The sequence below is a fragment of the Magnolia sinica genome, chromosome 3, assembly GCF_029962835.1.
Source record: "Magnolia sinica isolate HGM2019 chromosome 3, MsV1, whole genome shotgun sequence".
Classification (NCBI taxonomy): domain Eukaryota; kingdom Viridiplantae; phylum Streptophyta; class Magnoliopsida; order Magnoliales; family Magnoliaceae; genus Magnolia; species Magnolia sinica.
The window spans coordinates 83,933,988-83,955,101 of NC_080575.1; the positions used below are offsets into that span (position 1 = coordinate 83,933,988).

General features: G+C 39.6%; 2 protein-coding genes across 2 annotated transcripts; one reads left to right on the forward strand and one right to left on the reverse strand.

Moving 5' to 3' along the window:
- Window positions 1-221: 221 nt before the first annotated feature.
- On the reverse strand, window positions 222-7,149 carry LOC131240095 (WAT1-related protein At4g01450-like). The gene is made up of 6 exons (XM_058238138.1): window positions 6,851-7,149; window positions 6,656-6,718; window positions 3,496-3,814; window positions 2,738-2,896; window positions 1,145-1,296; window positions 222-467 (listed from the first exon to the last, which is right to left on the reverse strand). The coding sequence occupies exons 1-6, from the start codon at window positions 7,048-7,050 to the stop codon at window positions 299-301; spliced, it is 1,062 nt and encodes a 353-aa protein (XP_058094121.1). The 5' UTR covers window positions 7,051-7,149; the 3' UTR covers window positions 222-298.
- Window positions 7,150-10,573: 3,424 nt separating this feature from the next.
- On the forward strand, window positions 10,574-20,398 carry LOC131240096 (WAT1-related protein At3g18200-like). Its single transcript, XM_058238139.1, has 6 exons — window positions 10,574-10,880; window positions 10,967-11,029; window positions 11,311-11,629; window positions 16,388-16,546; window positions 16,717-16,868; window positions 20,120-20,398. Exons 1-6 carry the CDS (start codon window positions 10,687-10,689, stop codon window positions 20,241-20,243), a joined length of 1,011 nt encoding a protein of 336 aa, XP_058094122.1. The 5' UTR covers window positions 10,574-10,686; the 3' UTR covers window positions 20,244-20,398.
- Window positions 20,399-21,114: the final 716 nt, after the last annotated feature.

The window sequence follows — 21,114 nt, forward strand, 5'->3', positions numbered from 1 at the left end:
ATCCACAAATTTAGAAGCAATGTTTCTTAGATCTGCTACTTCATACAGCCAAACAAGGAAAGTTCAAGAAATGGCAACGATCCGTAGCTGGGATCAAAAGGATGCCATGCGACTCACAAGGAATGTTATACCTGTTTGAGGTGGTCTTGAGCTTCCAACAAAATGCCCGAAATGTATGAGGAATTGGTTTATAACAAGAAATGAAGAAATTGAATCTCTAATGAAGAAGTGTGGTGCCATTTGAAAACAGGAAGAGCTGATGGAGAGACTCAATCCCAGCATCAGTGCCTATGTATTTTTAAACAGTATATACACTTTCCACTTGTGTTGCATGGTCTAATGAATTGTTGGATACGAGAGAAGAGGTGAGAGAATCATGACCATCCATTGACTGGTAGACTTCCTCCTTAGCCCTTGACCATAGATAAATGTAAAGGCCCATCACTATCATGACTGATCCAACCACACTGCAACAGAAAATGTCACATTATTTTCACTAATAAAAAAGTCACCAAAATACAAGTGCGTGTAGACCTCTCTCCAAACAAAACTAATGCGGTAGCATTTTCACATCGGGCTCGAGTGGGGTAACCCATGGGATGCGGGGACACACTCAAGATGGGTAGCTCGTGTGAAGCAAAACCAATGTGAAGTAGGGCTCACGAGGAGGTTCGACCGAGGTCCTAACCCATGCGATGTAGGCCTAGGGTATGAGACAAAGGAATTTATTCGCCACTCTTTATCAGTTCATGCTTTTAGAATATATAAGGTTTGCTGTGAGTTTCAGTTGTAAAAGTGGTGCCCATGGTTCATCAATCCAGGACTTTGAGCTGAAAAGTCACTATTATGGTGGTGTATGCCCAAAAATCTCTCCCAAAGAGAATCCTGACCTTTCAATTGGGAACAAGAAAATAGATGGTCAGGAAAGAAACTCAATAACAATTTGTATATATTCAACCAAACTATATATATTCAACCAAACTAAGGCCGAAGATTGCTAGGATATTCCTATCTGGTAGATTCTTGGTTGGTGGGCCAGCCAGAGTGAGTATAACATCATATCAATGGTTTGGATGACAGAAGCATGGACAACACTAGAAAAATTGAAGAAATAAGAAATATTGTAATTTGCAAGCATGAATACCTTCCAGCATGCATGGTATGGCCAAGAAATATAGATTCCAAAATGGTGGTGAACAGGAGGCCCAAAGGAGAGAAGGAAGACACAAAAACAGGCCCTTTTAATCTGGCACACCATGCAACGAAGAAGTTGGCTAACCCACTGTTGAGAGCACCCTGCAGGCATTCAACATATGTAAAACCATGTGTTAGATCATGATACCTGATTATTTAATAGTGATCATGGACATGCTACTTACTACACATTTTGTAATTGGCTTGTAACTAGAGTAGAAAATGGGTCTAGTCCGATCGAGTAGTGTTGAGGGGAGTTCAAGACCTAACCCACAAATACCTTGTAAGGTTTTCAATGGGCCTTGTTTGGGCCATGCTTGATGCAAGGATGGACGTGATGAGATTGAGCACCGTCTTCCTCAAGGATAACTACTCCGAATTCACGTAGTTTCTCTGGATTTCCCACAGAGATTTCTCAAATCCACGAGGGAAGAAAATAGAAAATATTTTCTAATAATTCTGAAAATAAATTAATTGATTATTTAAAAAAATGAATTTACAACCCTTAAATAGTGATATCAAACCTAGGATGAAGTTTAAGAATCAAACTCCAAACCAAAGTCCCAAAAAATGTGACGTACTATATATAGTAAACTTACTACTTATAGACAATCATGATTTCTACTGGACTTCATGGTTTTCGGCCAAAAATAGTAAGTGTCCAATTTGGCCTAACCATGTTATTCTCCTAATTTTTCTAAGCCCTTTTCATGTTGGGCACAACTCCTAAAGCTCATAAGATCAAGAATTATGATTGAACAAAAACTAATGAAATTAAAATTGACTTTGGACCGTCGATCTAATGGTATCTTGCAAATTCGGTGTGGGCAACCCGGCATAGCGGGTTGGTTGGCTACAGTAGCTTCTCTTACCCGAAATCATATATGGTACGTCAAATAAATCATTCCGATTTGCAAGATACGCTTGTTTTAAGGTTCTAACGGTCCGGATCACTTCCGCCTCCAATCAGGTCTCCCCTGGTCCATCTTCGCCATGAAAGTGTCCGTGGCCCCCGCTCTACATCAGTGCTAGACACTTAAGGCCCAAGCCCTTCATGGGCTAGCAAATCAGGCTCAGGATCAAGCCTGAAAGTTGGTTGGGCCCGAGCCTGTACTAAAATTTTGATAAAATCCAGATCGCTCACTTGAATGTTCGTAATCTATCCGTTTATTAAGTGGGCTACACATGCACAAAAGATTAGAAATTTAGAAGAATGAAACAAATGGTCTGCATTTGAACATGGGTTGCCTAAACAAGGATTGGAATGGCCATTCATTCGGATCCCAAGACTGGCACATGGGCCAAGCTAATAGGTACAGGCCTGGTCCAAACCCAGGTCTGGACAATTCCTACTCTGCCCTTACAGCCTAACTATTGATATATAACATCTTTTTCTTTGGACATTTGATAATAAAACGGTAGAAAGTTGAAGCAGTTCAGTACCAAAAATAGAAGTGAAAGGGTTCATCGATCAACAATGGTGAGTGCAGATATCCATTCCACAGTAATAACTAAATAATTCAAAATTGGTTGGGGTACTTACACCAATGAAGATGTTTAGGAGCTCTAGATCCCATTTGAGCTGCCACTGAGAGGCTTTATGGCTCAGTATACCAGCTACAACGCATGTTTGCAACGTCGCAAAGAAGAACATGATAGCAGTCATGGACAACTCTACTGGGTATTGCTTTGTCACAACTTCCTGTTATTTTATTTTTATTTTTTAAAAAAAGGTTGAAGAAACAAAACAAAACAAAACAAAAAAAATTTAGAAAACATGATGGAAAGCTCTTGCCATGGGTAAATGGGGTTTATGACTTCATAACATAATGTTAAGTCATGTATCAATGTATATTGGGAGAGAATATATAATAATCCAGGCATATTTGTTGCTCTCAGAATTCAAACGCAAGATCTTTCTCTTTGATACCATGTAAAATTACCGGTTGTTCTAAAAGCTCGAGCCATTAAAAGATAATGTATCAATGTATATGAAGGGATTTTTATCCATTCTCACCAAAAGTCGTACCAGTACACTTATCGGGTGGACACAATGTTAGAAAGAGTCGAAACGTTTAGAAAACTTCAGCCATACATTGCTTCCAAAAACTGTGGCCCACATGATCTATGAACTGACCTGATTCTTATGTAGGGCATCCATATAGTGGGACGCATGATGGACGGATTAAATCTCATAGCCATATGCCATGTTACACGTACAGTGGCGTTTATATGAACTGCCCTGTGCAAGGATGTACACTTAGCAAAGCCGTACATGAACGGTCATGGAGTGGAACTCACCAGCATCAAGATCCATGTACTGAAAGCAACCACCCCAACAATAACCATCACCAATCCAACCAACCAATTTCTCAGGTCTGTGGACATCAAATTAGCGGCTGATCCATGCCATAACATCAAAGTTAAAGCACCGGAAACAGAAAGGAGGGTCCCAAAGATCTTCCCTTTTCCCCACAAGGTGTGTATTTCAAGCTTCTCTTGTCTTGAGATGAGAGAAAGGATGTAGGTAATGGCAGGAATCATGTTAAGGACAGAAGATTCTATAGCGCTTGTGGTGAAGTACAAGGCCCCAGCTAACATGCTCTGGGCGAATGTGACCCTACAAAGACATCAGGTTTAAATTGATTAATAAATTAGGAAAAATGGTGCATTGTGCAGGGAAGAACGTGAATATGTGTGTTTGAAATCATATGCAAAGATACATCCACATGTGCATGATGATTCCTAGGGCTGTCAACGGTCTGCTTCAGATTGGGACCTATAATGCATCTACATGGTGCAAACAGGGCTCAGATCTTGCAGGGTCGGGTTCTCACTGGTAAAGACGTGGACCTGGATTCGATTGGGTTTGGCTGCCTGTGGGGTGCCCATTAGGCATTTGGATCTAGGTTCAAATCAATAAGAACATTTATATGGTTGGGCCCACCCAATGATTGGATTAAATTCGACAAGTATATATTAATGTAAGGACATTGCACGGATACATTCCAACATGGTTCGACCAAAAGAAAGTGAACCGTAAATTGGCCATAACTTTTGATCCGAGTATCGTAACCTTTTTACTGGAAGGGGCCATCTAATGCGAACTGACCCAAAAAGTGGGTGACATCTATCTGTTTCACAAGAAAATGTGTGGTTTTATTTCAAAAATTAAATTTTAGAAAAAAATTACTATTTTTAGTAATTTCGATTTTTGCAATACTTATTTTTATAATTTTAAATTTTCTCCTTTTTTTCGAAATAAGCTATGACTCTGAAAGCAAAAGTTTATTTGAAATTTTTATTTTTAAAATTTAGATTTTAAAAGAGTTTTACTAGAATTGAGACTTTTATTAGAGTTAGAATTTTACCATTTTTTATAATTACGAATTTTGGATTTTTTTTCTTTATTAATGGTGTAATTAAGACACATGCACATTAGAAAATTATTTATTAATAAAATTCTGCATTTTCTTTTTTCTTTTTCTTGTGATTCAAAAAAATATCCTTATGGATTCAAGGTTCTAATCACTTGAGGAACATGGTTATCCCCCTGCGTCACCTTTTGGCCACTTTAAGACACGCATTAGGGGATAAACTGGATCTCTTACATGCTCATGGCTCGGGGCACATCATTCCTTTACTAGAACTATCAAATATAAATTTAATACATATGATATTAATATTAAAACTAATTAGAACAGATTTTAGTTAACCCAATCCAATTTTAACCGGATCCAAGTTGATGGACCAAGTCAAACCCAGCTAACCCGAATTTTAACCGGGTCCAAAAAGGTGAAACCAACCCGGACCTGATTTCTTAACAAGTCCAAAAGAGATATAGTCACACTTGCCCCCCACAAACATGTAGAAATCTGCATGTATACAAATGTGCACAAGGGGGTGACAATGGGCCAGGAGTTCCGAACCCCAGAATGACAATAGCATAGTATGCCCCAGAGATTGGTTATGAACAGACCCAACCCATCCCAGCCTACAAATTGATTAAATCCCTATTTGTTGGTTCCCACAGTGAACTGAGACCTCACCTAACCCAAGCCCAGATGCTTATATTTCTAGCCTAAAACTTTTTTCAAAGGCCCAGATGGCAGAGCAGGCCTTGGGCCCACCAAACCCAGTATAGCCAATTAGCAGCCCTACCAAACCACTGCCAAAGTAGGGATTGCAATCGTAATGGGCCAGGCTGAAGTGGACCGGGGTTTACCCTAACCCAGCCCTAGTGCCCTAAGTCCAGCCCCTTCCCCAACAGGGTTGGGCCGTACAATGTAAGAAAAAGCTATAATGATGGCACACTCTTTCTTTTTTCTTTTTTTTTAGGGCCTTACCCTGGATTAGAGGGGGAACTTCCAGAAATTCTCGATGGCACAGAGCTGAACCCTGGCCAAAGGGGGTTTGGAAATAGTTTTCAACTAGCAATTGACGCGCCTCAGTTATAATCCTGGACTGTCACCAGGCTAACCTAACTCGGAGACTCGGCTCGGCCCTTGGGCCAAGTTTAGGGGCCCAGGCTCTAGCACTACAGGGTCCGGCGGCCTGGCCCATTAGCATCCCTGTAGCAAAGTGAGTGGTGTTAAGGGTGGCAATGGGCTGAGCCACTAGCCCAGCCTGAAGGTCCAGGGTTTCGGCCATTCAATGTGGCCTAAGGGCTGAGCTATGACTCAAAACCTAATCCTAGTGCTCAGGCCAATGATAAATAGCTCAACCCGTTTCCCAAATAGATACTACATAGCACATAGATATTACTAACATAGATTATAAAAGCCTTATTATACTTAAGGCTCAGGCCAGGGCCAACGTCCACCCGACCCATTGCCAGCCCTATTGACTGTCCTGCATGCCAAGAATGAAGAGAAATGCTCTGCTTTTAGAGCAGTACTATAAGTTACAGCTCTGCAAGTTGCATTGGTTCACTTGAATGGTCCGGTCTGTTAATCTAAACCATTCATTAAGTCTAGAACACATTTTATTGGTATCATACAAAATTTTACTGAGTGGGTGATTCAATCCATCTATGATTTGGGCTTACTGTCCATGGCCATCCATTTTTTAAAGTCATGATGGCCTTATTTTCTACGGGCATTCATTTTTTAAGCCACGAGTAGATGGTTACAATTGCTTAACAAAGTAATTCTTTAGAATTATAGGCAATCCTTGAACGCCCTAATGAATAGATGGATCAAATTGCTGATTAGTCCTACTTTGTGTAAATTATCTTGACCGTTCATATTAAAGACCATTAATCAAACGGTTCATATGTTTAATATCAGTGTGTGATATTTACACCATAGCTCATAAAATGTGTGTTGAACCTAATGAACAATCTAGATCAAATGAATCTAGGAGCACTGTTTTACAGTGCTCTAAGAGAATGGAGCATCCCTCCTAAATGAAAGCTTAATATGAAAAGAAATTGAAAGGAGATGCTCATGCAATCACATACCCAACCAAAGCCAGCACAAAAATCCAACATAAGATGTGTCTTGTAAGAGGAGGCCTTTTCTTCCTGCATCCCAAAAAGAAAACCAAAGAAGATATGAGTTTCCAATTCCTATCAAGACCCACAAAATTCAAATGACTATCAGTTCATGTTCAGTTTTTTTTTTTTTTTCTTTTCTTTTCTTTTTGTGTTGCATACCTTTCAAAGATAAAGGCAAGTATAGAAATGAAGATGGTTGCTAAGATGAACTGATAGACAAGAAATACAGATGAGCTAATGCCCTGCACTAGTATAATCTTGCTTAGAACTATGTAACTTGCTGTGATGATTTGACCCAGTATCAAGCTCCCATGTGGAGCTATCTCTCTTGCACTCTTCTTCAGTGACAGAATTCCCATCTCTCTCTCTCTCTCTCTGCTCTTGAACCTTTGAGATGGGAGTGAATGATCTGAAAACTGAAAACTGGGGAACCTTTCCCAATTCTATTTATTAAGGTTTCTAGTCCAACCAATTGCACCACAAATTACGGTCCACCAATCAGATAACATCCAACCTCTAAAGTGAATGCGAAACCCAATCCTTACAATAGGTTAGCCCTACGATGGGGATTATTGATAAATAGAAAAATACAAGTGTGGTCCACTCAATGAGTGTATGGAGCTGATTTTTGTAGAAGATAATCCTCATGGTGGGATAAACCTATTGGACGGGTTGGATGAAGCACACACATGAAAAGTTGGAAGTTATCCACCTAGTGGATGACTTGTGGTCCAACCGGGTTGACTGGTGCTAGCTGCATCAGGATACTTGGACAGCCAATTAATTCCAGGACATATTTCGTATGCAACCATGCAAAAATACACCAACCAGATAATCTAAACCATTTTTAATTTGGTCCTTTTTTTAAGAATCATCTAACTTCCCAGCCACGGATAGGATTTCAGGATTGCCTAAGAAAAAGGATTCCTTTCCATGATGGGCCTTCTACAAACAAATGGACGAAATTGTTAACAGAACCTATTTTTTGTATAAACATTATTGACCGTACACGTTAGATTCTATTTGTGAGATGTTTAAAATTTTATATCGGTGTAAATTTTGCATGGTAGCCGATGGATTGAGTGTTGGAACTAATGGACGGTTCTGATAAGTCTAATGGAATGTTTAGATGTACCTATACAACTAAGAGCACTGTAACTGTCAATGAGATACGAGAACATCCCTTCCGATAATGAAGTCAGCATCTCCGTGATTTCTCGCGTCCATTCATCTCGCGATAAAAGGAAGGCTGCCTAGAGCAAAAGTCTGCCCACGCTACCTGCCCACGTGCATCTCGTGCGGAAGATCCCAACATCAAGCAGAAAGACTATTTACGGACATCTTACACGTGCCAATGAGACATGCATGTGTGGGACCCAGGACGTCATAAAAAGATCCCCTCACCGAATGTATCATCCTACAAAAAAGACCGGTTGCCCTGATCAGGTGAATTACACGCTCTCATTGATTTTCCAACCATCCATTTCTTCGTACATGTGTGGCCCACCCGGAAAATGGGCTTGCCTAATTTTTGTGTTAAGAAACATTTCTTGTTGGGCCCACCTTGTGAACGCCCCAAATCTCGAACACGTGCCAGATTGGGCACTTGTGATGCGTTTGTCTCTGGCGCGTGAAGATGCAGCATCCGGAATTAGTGGAAACACCAGTGTGGCCAGTCCCATGCGGCATCCACTTAGGGGGTGTTTGGCGCGGAAGCGGATTGCGTACTGAGTAAACTCTGTGGGATCCACCTTGATTTATGTATTTTATCCACTCCGTTCATACATTTTACCTGTTAATTTTAAGTTTTGAACCAACAAATGAAGTATATCCAATCCTCAATTGGACCACACCAAAGGAAACAGTGTGAATTGAACATCTACCATTGAAAATTTCTTGGGGGCCACAGAAGTTTTGGATCAAGCTTGTATTTGTTATTTCCCTTTATCCATGTTTTTTTTATCTTTTGAACAGGTTGGATGAGAAATAAACATTACTGTGGGCCCTATAAAGGTTTCAACGGTGGAAATCATTATTCCAACTGTTTCCTATGGTATGGTCCGCTTGATATTTGTGCATGCTTAAATTTTTGTCTCAACTCCTAAAATAAGATGAAAAAATGGATGGACGGCATGGATAGACCAGATACATTCATGGTGGGCCCAATAGAGTTTACTCACTACGATAGCAATATGATTTCGTTTGGCGCATGGTATTAGGAAGGATCAGGTTGGATGCGATTCAAAAAATATAATTATTAGATATGACAGGGATTGTTAAGGAGCCAAATGCAATTCCATTCCACCTAATCCCATCTAATACCATGCGCCAAACGCCCCCTTATTGAATGATCCTAACCATCTGATCTCATGGTTTGGATATGGGCCATTGAGCACTTTTTTCCAATTGTCCTGTGGCAACGAATGGGGCTCTCGTGACCCTTTGAACAATTTGGCTTTCGGTCAATGGCCTCTCATTAATAGAGGTCGCGATTTGGACGGCCTGGATTGGTGTGCATGCGTAGAGATGAGTTCCCACAAATACAATGCAGTGAATGGTGACAAACGCACAATAGACCCACTAGAAGGGACGCGGATTAGCTACCGAACGCTTGCTACACAAGTGACGTCACCACGCTCTTTGGGCCCACCATGATGTATGTATTGTATCCACACCATTCATCCACTTTTAGAGATCATTTTATGGTATAAACCTAAGAATGAGGTAGATCCAAAGTTCAAGTGGACCCCACCACTAAAAGCAGTGAGGACAGTGACGGCTACCGTTGAAACCTTCCTAGGGCCCACCATGATGTTTATTTGAGATCCAACCTGTTTATAAGTTAAAAAAGACATTTAATAAGGGAAAACACAAATATCAGCTTGATCGAAAACTTCTGTGGCCCAAAGATGTTTTTAATGGTAGGCGTTCGATCCCCACTGTTTTCTATGGTGGGATCCACCTGAGCCTTTGATCTGCCTCATTCTTTGATTCATGCCTTAAAACAATCTCTCCAAATGGATGAACGGTGTGGATATAACACATACATCATGGTGGGGCCCACAGAATGTGATGACGTCACTGCTACCGTCGAGTGCAGTAGCTAATCCTCGTCCCACTGGTAACACTCCCGTGCTAGTTCATCACCATTAAAAGAAAATGGTGTTGACAGTTCGAACGTAAACATGGCATAGTTGCACGACAATCTGCACCGTTCAAATAACTGGAAGGATTTTGAATTGAACATAACCCAAAAATTATATAGAAAATGTGATTGTAATAATCAGATTTTGCCCTTTGAATTTGGAGAACGCAGTACTTTAATTTTAACCATCCATTTAATAGTTATTAATTGGATCATTAGAATATCTTAATCAGTGTGTTTTTAGAGATACGCTTCATCCACAATCTACGATGCAATCCTAGCCATTCAATCGGTGGCTACCAAATGGATACTGAAACATAGATGGTCCAAAGTTCAGCTTCAATGGCCATATTAGATGGTTACATTCGTGGGATTATTTTGCTTTTTCGGATATATTCAATCAACAATGTATCCCATGATTTGGATGGTTCAGATTGCCATACATGTATACCACGTGTATGGTGGATGAGTCACCATTGTTTAGAGAAACATTGATGAATGCGAACCACAATGAACATCTAGCTATCTGAATTTACATTATTATTATTATTATTTCTGTTCTGGGAGAAGGGTGTTAGCACACCACCACCTGTAAATTTGTTTTTTTTGTTTTTTAAAAAGGCTGTGTAAACATTTGGGCGGGCCCACAAAAATAAAAAAAAGAAAAGGGTGATCACAACTACCATATGAGCTCTACCCACGAGTCAACCAAACACTATGATCAAGACCTTAAAAAAAAACGAAGAAGAAAAAAAAAAAATCTAGACCTATTCATATGAAGTTATATAGATGGTCATAAACGAGGAGAAAAAAGGAGAGCCTTTCAATCTTTCAGAGGAATAGAGGGAAAATGGCCTGTTCTACGAGGAATGCGAAAAAGATAGCACCATATGCATATATGGTTTTGGCACAGATAATCGCAGCTAGCTATTCAATCCTAAGCAAAATCGTCTTCACACAAGGAACTAGCACTGTTGTCTTCATCATCTACCAGTTCATCGCAGCCGTTGTCTTCATGGGCCCTCTTGCATACTTCATTGAAAGGTCTCTCTCTCTCTCTCTCTCTCTCTCTCTCTCTCTAATGAAATTCTTTCTTCCTCCTCTGATGTTGTCTTCCTCTGATGTTGTAGAAAGACAAGGCCACCTCTCACCCTATCAATTTTGTGTTGGATGTTCCTACTGGCCTTGCTTGGGTAAGTGACTCTTCCCTGCACCCCATCTGACTGTTCCTTAGGCGCGTCCCCCTCTAGACTCTTTCCATTTTTAATGGTCTGGATCGAGTCCTGCCGGTCAGATCTAGACCCAAATTCCAGGCCCACGTGTGTACAAGGCAGTTAGTGTACATGCCACTTTTCTAGAGCCCAATAAACCGAACCACTCAAATATATGTCATCCCAAATCCAACGGCTTAGATTGTTTCACCCTTAAACATGTATACACGGAGTACTAATTAACAGTACTAAATCTCTTGCAGGGCCACCTTGTTTCAAAACCTCTTCTCTGCTAGCTTGAATTACATTTCAAGTACAACACAATCTGCCATCCTCAATCTCTTCCCTGCCTTCACTTATCTACTATCCGTCGCGTCGCGTCAAGAAGTGCCTGAGCTGAATCGAGTAAGGGGCGTCGGAAAGCTATCGGGGACAATACTATCGGTCGCAGGCGCATTGACCATGATCTTGTGGCAGAGTAGCGTGGCCCAATCAGCGATCACAGGGCCCGGAAATTGGGTGGTTGGATTCGTTTTGGCTATCATGGGCATTCTTTCACTAAGCACGTGGCTAGTCTTGCAGGTGAGACCGTTTGTAACATGTTAAAATTATCAGGCATGATGATCATTCGATCAGTCGAGGTGGACTAGGGAAGTGATGTTCGTCGCCCAAGCTTTGATATGTCGATGGTGGGAAGGTGGATCTGGACCTTCGAACTACTGGGTCCTGTCACTGAGTGAAAATCACATAAGACGGACCATCCTAGCCCTCATTTTTTTTTCCTGCTCGATCCATTTTCATTTCGAACGTCCATTTTGAGGGGGCAAATAATATGGATAGAGCGTACATTTCTTTTGATTTTCAATTGTGGGCACTCAGGATGGACGATCCAGATCCACCTCCTCACCTACCAACTATCAATAAAAGGCGACATCTGAACCACCTGGGTATCTTTAAATGATCTTAAACCGGTTTGTCGCACGCGAGAACGGATTGGCTAGTCCCTGCCACTGGCCAATGGCTAGTAGTCGGTGCTCTATGGGCCCCACCATGATTTATGTGTTTCATCCATGCCGTCCATTTATTGTTCTAGATCATTTTATGATATAATCCCAAAAATGAAATATATCCTAATCTCAAGTAAACCACATTACAGGAAACAGTGTCGATTGAACGTTGACCATTAAAAACTTTTTGGGGCCATAAAAGTTTTGGATCAAGCTGATATTTGTTTTTTCTCTTAATCTAGGTCCGTATGACCTAATCAATATATTGGATGTCAAATAAACAGTGCAGTGGCCTTGGGAGGATTTTAATGGTAGATATCCAATCACTATTGTTTTCGAGTGGTGTGGTCAACCTGAGATATATACGTACCTCTAATTTTTGGGATCTGCCCCTAAAATAAACTGTAAAAATGGATGAACGGCATGGATAAAATACATACTTTAATAGTGGGAGCCGCATAGCACTGACCGGGGAGTAGCCGACCCGTTCTCCACTTTTGCGGCTGGAACGGCTGCTGAAACAGAGTCGATAGGTCTGGTTGGGTAGGTGAGGACGCGGATTTCCTGCTAATGAAAACATAGGCGGGCCCATCGTGATGGCGGTAGGGCTGAAAGTATGGTGGGTTGGTGCTCAACCCTAGCCCAACCTAAGGTTCCTATACTTCAACCCTAACCCAACCCAACCCATGAGAATTCTCAACCCAAGCCTAACCCAAGCGGGCTTGGTCGGGTTGGTTGGGTTGACCGGGTAGATATATGCTAATATTTTCATTATTACATTAGTTTATTATATTTTCAATACACGTCTTATTTTTTATACTTATAATTTTATTAATTATATATATAGTTATTTATCATATACCTATAATTTTATTAATTATATATGTAGTTATTTATCATAAATAAGTTTATTTTTTATAAACAAACAAGCTAAAATATAGGATAAATACTCCTTTAAAAGTCTTATTGTGTATCAAGCAATTTATTTGGGAGAGAAATCCGGCATATCTTGTTAGCTTGAGTAATCGAAAATGACGTGGACCAATGAAACCTGACGACACTGGAATTTCCTTTGCCTTCAACACAGACGATCCGCACTCAATTATAATTAATTTATAAGGAATTTATATATTGATCGGGTTCGAGTTGGGTCGGGCAACCAGAGACCTCAACCCGAGTCCAACCCAAGTTTTATCGGGTTGGTGTTTGTATGGCCCAACCTGAGACCAAACCCAAGACAACCTGCCCAAGCCCAACCCAATGTCCGGTCGGTCACGGGTCGATCGGGTTGAACCCGCCCAACTTTCAACCCTAGATGTTTGTAAGTCCATCGATTTTGTGAGCTAATATTATTACCTGAGATCGAGTAGGATTCAAGACTCCAGTGGGCCGCACTAAAGGAAAAGGTGGGTAGGAAAAATCATACCGTTGAAACCTCACTAGGTTTGACAGCGATGTTTACATGTCATCCATACCGTAATGTCATTCCTACTGGGATAAACTGAAAACAAAAATATTAGCCTGATTCAAAACTTCTGTGGCCCCACAAATATTTCAACTGTGGAAGTTCAATCCCCATGTTTTCAACCCACTTAAGTCCTGGATCCCGCTCGCTTTTGGTCCCAATTACTAAAATGAGCTCACAAAGCCGATGTACGGGTCATTTCTCACAAACATCATGATGGCCCCACCTAAGTTTGCAGCGTAGCTAGGAAGCCTTTCGCATGAAATCCGTACATAATTGGGCAGACGAGTGTTTCTCTGGTACGCCTGTATCTCACATGAAAGGCATGAGCCTGCCAAAATTGGGTATAGCCTTAGGGTGCATTTGGTTGCACCAAATATCGTAAAATTGAATCAGAATCTTCTTTTTGCCATAAAAATGATTTCTTATTTTCTTACATGGTGGTGATTGGTCCACATCAACACTGTCGTTCTCAGCATTGCTCCATTAAATGCAGCCTCTTATGATGATGTGGCCAAATCACATTGCAACAAACCGTAATTTCCTATTTGCGGCAAACAGATGATCTGAATTCCATAAAATTTCATGATATTTCAAAATTAATCAGTCTAATTGACATAAACTTACATGATATATAGGGCATTGACACAAAATTTTATATTATTTAGTGCAAGCTGTAAAGGTGCGTGGGCACCGGACGACTGGATCTGGTTAACTCGACTCGTCCGACTCGTTCCGATCTAACTCGACTCGAACCGAATGGGTGAGTCGGTCCGAACTGAGTAGGCTTCGCCCAATCCGAACTCAAACCGAGTCGAGTTCAAGTCACCTAGTAACTCGACTCGAAACTCGATCCGATTAGACCCGACTCGATCTGAAACCCAACTCTCTAACCCTAACCGTCGCACCGTACCCCGATCCGATCCCAAAATCTTTCTCTCCCTCCCTCATCCTCCTCATCTTCCAAGCCCGACAACCACCCACCGCCATTACCCTCCTCCTCCTCCTCTCTCTCCTCTCCACTCTCTCGTTCTCTCCCTCCCTCATCTCTCAATCCGACTCAGTGCCAACTTGACCCGACTCAGTACTGCTGAATGGATAGGACTCGATCCGGATCAGTCCAGGCCAGACCAGACTCCGATAGACTCAAGCATGCTGGACTTGGTATCGAGTTAGATCAAGTTCAAGTCAGGCCTATTTCAAAACCGGATCGAGTTGAGTCAGCCCTAACTCGGGCCAACTCGACTCAATGCCCAGCTCTACAAGCAAGTGCTCCCTTAGTCCTGATTTCGCAATACCCAAATCGGCCCCTTGTATGCAAAGATAGTGTCCACTTGATAGGGGGTTAGGGGGCTCAAGGTTTCACTTATATGTTAAACAGTCCAAAACTTATATGTTAAATGGTCTAAAAGCACCAATGTGATAGAACTGATATTCTGCAGGTAACTTGTGATGCCGTGACATCTTTCTGCTTACATGTCAAGTGTTTACAAAATCAGCATCATGAAAATCAGGTTGGTTGTACTTGCTAGATAGGCCTACATGTTGGGTCAAAACCTTCGACCATCCATTGATTCATAACAAGTGGCCTATCTGAATGGATCGGTCTGAATTTTCTACCAGGTGATCATCACGATGGAGCCTACCAATGTCCTATAAAAGTGGCACGTGGGGGAAAAGATTCTACGACATTGGGTTGTATCATTGTGATGTATAGCCGGCTACAAACTTATTCTTGGCTTAGATGGACCGAAAAAGGTTTGAATGAAAGTGGAGGTAATTCATCAAATTTGGGCCTAGTCTTATGTGGGGCATGATGTAACAGGCCCTGGGCACATTCGTATTAGAGAAATTTATTTCAGATTGAGAAAAAATGTCGTTCAAAGTGCAAACCTTAAATTGACCGTAACTTTTGATCCGAAATGAGTTACAGGACACATGACTTATGAATTTCGAATGAAAATTTGTTTTGGGGCCAACCGACACCCATAAGCATATCAAGTCACTCCGTTTCACAACGAAACAACTCATTCTTACTTAAGTGCCCATTTTTTGAAAAACTTACTATTTTTAGTTAGTTTTAGGCTAGACATAACTTTTTATTCTTAGAGTTTTAGTATTTAGTATCCTCTTAGATTTTGCTTCTTATCGTGTCAGGAATCATCCTGCATAGTTAGATTAGAATTTTTCTATTTTTAGTAAGTCTTACTATTTTAGGAAAATTTCAATTTATTTATATTAGGACTCTTAATTAGAATTTCATTTTTTTATTTAAAGCTTTGTAATCTCAGTTGATAGATTGATTTCAATAAAGTATTTTGAATAATCTTAACTCTTGTGGATTCGAGACCCATTACACCTTGTGGATTCATGGTCTTACTCACTTGAGGAAGATGGTGATCTTTCTCCTTATCCCTTCGCACGCTTCCCTACATCACATTGACACAAACAAACACCCTATTAAAATGTATCATCAATGCATTCCTTCCTAAGTATTTCTAGTGGAATTGTATATGATAGCAACATCATGGCATAAGATTGGATCATATCTTAGATCACCATAACTTCTTGAAAGATACCCCAAATCAGACAATAATTAGAACCTTGATGGTATGGTTGATATGCTTATTATTTATTTTAAAGTAACACAAATCCACCCTCACTTTGGGTAAAAGAAATGTACTACTTAAGAGAAGTGGTGGGCATGTCTCCCTTTATCCAATGCTTGTGGGCGGGAACCATAACACCCGCTTCAAAAATGAACGTTGAACCCAAATTCGATGATATTCTTATTGAGTAGAACATAACAAATTGTGACTGCTTGATTCAAGCAACCCTTTTTAACCTTATGGTATTTTCATTTTTCAGGAGCCTGCAACAAGAAGATACCCAGCTGAATTATCCATGACTACTATGATGTACTTCTTTGGGACACTTCAAACATGTGTGTTAGCCGCATTTGTGAGTCGTGAGGCCTCCGAATGGAAGCTTAAGTGGGACCTAGAGCTCCTAAACATATTTTTTGGAGTGAGTATCCGATTTCAACCACGGTTAACCAGCAAAAAAAAAATAAAATCCATCATCCATGTGAATCTAGTGTATATGATTTTGTGATGTCATGTTATTAAAGCTTACTAGGGCCAGATCTTTTGATATTATCAGCCCAAGTTATATAAATAATACATTTTTCGGTGCAGGGGGTGCTGAACAGTGGGATAGGAATCTTCATCTTCTCGTGGTGTGCTCGAGTGAAGGGCCCTCTTTTTGTTGCAGTTTTTGCACCATTAACGTTGTTGCTCACGGCTCTCGCAGATATGTTATTCCTTGGGGAGACCATGAATGTTGGGAGGTAAGGCTAACCGATTTGAAATTGGTCCATTTATCTTCAAAATCAAACCCAACTTCACCCAAACCATGATTTAATTACGTAGTGCTTGTGCCGAATTAAGGGTGGCAACATATAGGCTAGGTCGATCACCGTCTTCCTTAGGGGGTAACTACTCTAAATCCATAGAGCTCCTGGGACTCCTCGGAGAGTTTCCTTGAATCCACGAGAGATAAAAGCATAAATAATACCTAATAAAATCAAAATAACTTGATTGATGATTTTAAAAAATGAAAAAACAACTCTTTAAATAAGCAACTCAAACCTAGGACAGAGTTTTAAACTTACACTCCAACTCAAACACCGTAAAACATGACTTACTATAAATAGTAAACTTACTATTTATAATGACCTCTATTCCTACTAGACTTCGTGGTTTTTAGCCAAAAATAGTAAGTGTCCAATTTAACCCAACCACGTTATTCTCCTTAATTTTCTAAGCCCTTTTCATGTTGGCATAACTTCTACAACTCAAAGGATCAAAAGTTTTTCTCAAACTAAAACTTACTATTTATAGTAAAAATGAAACTAAACAGGACTTTTAACTATTGATCTGATCAAATCTCACAAATTCAGTATGGGCAAACCTGGCATAGCTGGGTTGGTTGGCTTAAGTAGGTCCTCCTACCCCAAAATCACATATAATATGTCAAAAAACTCAACTCAGTTTATGAGATACGACTAATTTAAGGTTTTGACGATCTTGGATCATTTTTGCCTCCGATTGAGACTTTCTTGGTCCATCTTTGCCATGAAAGTTCTTGGACCCGCTCTACATCACCCAATAAACTAGGGCCACGCCAAAGTTGGCCATAGCCTAGACCCACCCCTGTCTTTGATTAAGGCTGAAAAGGCCCTATGATAAGAAGGTACAAATAATCAAATGCTTGAAATGGTCCAATATAAGTTTTTCTTTTTCTTTTTCTTATGGTATCCTCCATTTACAAACGATATTTCATAGCATTTGTAATGAGGAAATAGTCTTTAAATTTCACCCAGCCAAATTTAGGGGCCCAAGCCATGGCCCTATAGGGTCGGGCCATCCAGCCCATTGCCACCCCTATGCAAAATGCATTTTAGGTCGATTAAGCAACACTATTACATAGTAAATTGAGTTCAAATCGGTCTTTATACATCATTGGTATTTGCATTTCATTGGTTTTTCTTTGGATGCACAAGTAAATTAGATTGCAAACATTTAATTTCATCCATTAAGTGTGAAAAATCAATGATATATATTTCATAGCATTTGTAATGAGGAAATAGTCCTCAAATTGCAATTATACTTCTTCCTTGTCCAACTTGAAATTTGAAGGCCAATGTATCGATGCGAATGTTGAGAAATAAATACTATAATTTGATTTATTTCCAACTTACTGATCTAATCATTACAATTCAATTTGATAGCACATCCAAACACATGCTTATTGAAATTAAGGTTACATAAATCAACAAGAACTTTCTTAGTTGCAGACTCCACAACCGATATGCTTGACTTAGGAGAATTGATTTTAGAATAGGAACCATCGCATGGAGACAACTTCATGGTAAATTACCACAAAATGGAGCTATGTGAGTCCATTATTATGCATATATGACATCCATTCTATCCATCAAGTGCACCCTCAAATTTTTTGGTTGTAAATCTAGAAATTGGACCAATCCAAGATTTAGGTGGGCCACACCATAAGGAACAATTGGAGGTGCACCATAGATAACATTTGGGGTGTGTGTCGGTCCTCCATATGTATATGCCATCCAGCTTGGGCTCCAAGTTGGGGTCGAGTCAACCCAGACCCAATTGACCCTACCCAACATCGAGTGATCAAGGTCCTTTGGTTGGCTTGGAAAATGCCCACACAATTTGAAACTAGGTTGCGTCCAGATTAAGCACTTTTGGGTCAAGTTAGGTCATGAAAAATCACATGCATTTGGGACGAGTTGGGTCTAGTACAAAGGAATTTGGGTTTAGCACCTTGGGTTGGAATTCAGGACAGGTTAGGTCCTCTTGAGGTCGGGTTAGGCTCAAGTTGACCATCAACCCAAACCAAGTTGCACCCGTACATTTAACTCATTCATTAGGTGTGCCCCACCAGTATGAAGGGATGTCCCAAAGATTAGGTTCATCAAAAACTCAAGTGAGCAACACCACTTGACTCAGGAGGATATAGGCATGATTTTACATTGTTTCCTATGGTGGCACCCCACCTGAGTTTTGGATCTTCCTATTTTGAGGTCGGTAGCCAAAACCTTGGGGAGAACCTAGATGGGAGGGGTGGTTGCAATACATACATCATAGTGAACTCCATGAGATCATTCTCTTTCTTTGATTTCTTAAAAATTCATAAGTTCGGGAAAAATAAAATAAAACAAAAAAAAAAAAAAAGTCCAAGCTCAATAACCTTGCTCTTATCTAATAATATTGTGTATGAGTTTAAGATTTGTCTAACTTCTTTGAGATCCAAGTAATTTGTTGAATCTACTCTTCTCTTTTGTAACAATTTATTCGAATTCTAAGACTTTCGGTTTAAGTTACTGAGTGCAGCTCGTGTGTTTTAATTGCAACATTATTTACAAATTTATGAGTGTTTGCTTGCTTTAGATTATGATAGATATATTTTCACACAAATTTCTTCTTTTGAGGGTTTTATTGATTTGCAGAGATATGTGTATTTTAGGCAGTCACAATTCACAAGCTCTTAATTACATCTCTTTAGAAAAAAACCTTTAATGACATTTCCCTGATCCATTGGTCGGTGGCAAGAATCCAATTTAGATTCAATCATTCAAATATACATTATGGCGCTTTAGAAAGTAAGCAGGAAATGTGTATATCGACTCCCCGCTTAACATTAATGTATGGTTGAGATGTTTTGTCCCACTTTAGAAAGTAAGCAGGAAATGTGTATATTGACTCCCCGCTTAACATTAATGTATGGTTGAGATGTTTTGTCCTCAAATCTCTTTTGTACCATTTCGGCATGCATGATATCTTTCCTATGTATTTATCCAGTTTTGTTGACTTATTAATTTAATAAATTATTCTTTAATTTGTTGATTTTGAGGCATGATTGTTGTTAAATAATCCTAAGTTAAAACTTCCAATATCTGATGCATTTTTTAATGCATGCATGCAAGTTTATATTTACATAAGAAATAGTTTATATAGTTATGTGGCATGCATTGAGCTTTTCTTTTTCTTCTTCTTTTTGCAGTATTGTTGGATCATTGATGATTGTAGGAGGCCTCTATTTGTTTCTGTGGGCAAAGTCAAAGGAGGAATCTAATGACCCAAAGCATGAAGAAGATGCAATTACGTCTCCCTTACTCCTAACTTAAGACCCATGATTTAAATTAAAATTTCAAGTTATTTTTTTGTATGACCCGATGAATGGTTCATATCAGGAAAAAGGGATCCTCCCAGGAAGACTGAACCTCCTCATTCCAATCAATATCAAGAAAATTTGTAGAGAGGATCAAGCGCTATAAAGAAAGATGTATAAGATTTCTTTTGAACCAACAAGCTTTCAAAAATATTTGTAAAAATCCCAAAAACATAATGGGGTTTGCGCCAACAACTTAACACTGACTCAATAACTCTTGAGGATTTCTTTTTTAAAGAATATATCTCAAAGTTTTCAGCTTTAAATAGCATCCACTATCATAAGAGACCATCACATAACTAATACCTAGTTGAGATGTACAAATATGTCAACTTTCTTTAGGAATTCTCGTATCTAGAATACCATTTTAAAGTAATTATCTTATTTGTATGTTGGATTAGCAAATGTTTTGTTGAAACTTGTATATCATATGTGATGTTGTTTAGTTATGGTTGAAAAAGGTCCAGATATCGATCTAAGTTATCCATTACCTTGTATTCCACGTCTTTGGTTTTCCTTCATGAACAATCCTTGTTGTGAGTGAACCCACTCTATGTCAACACCTAGAGTTTGATCCGGGTTTGTTGTTGGCTCGAGTTTACATTACTTGAGCATGAAACACTCTTGGCCCTCAATTTCAAAATCTAACCTAAACCTAAAATAAAGAGAGAAATAGAAATCTAGAAATAGAAAGAGAGAATTAGAAAGAAGTTACCAAATTAGAAGTTTCTATATTAAGATCCTGCAAAAACAGAAAAACAAATTAGTTTCTATAAAAAAATAAATTAGGAAAGTTTCTAACCTAGAAATAGAAAGTAAGTTAGTTT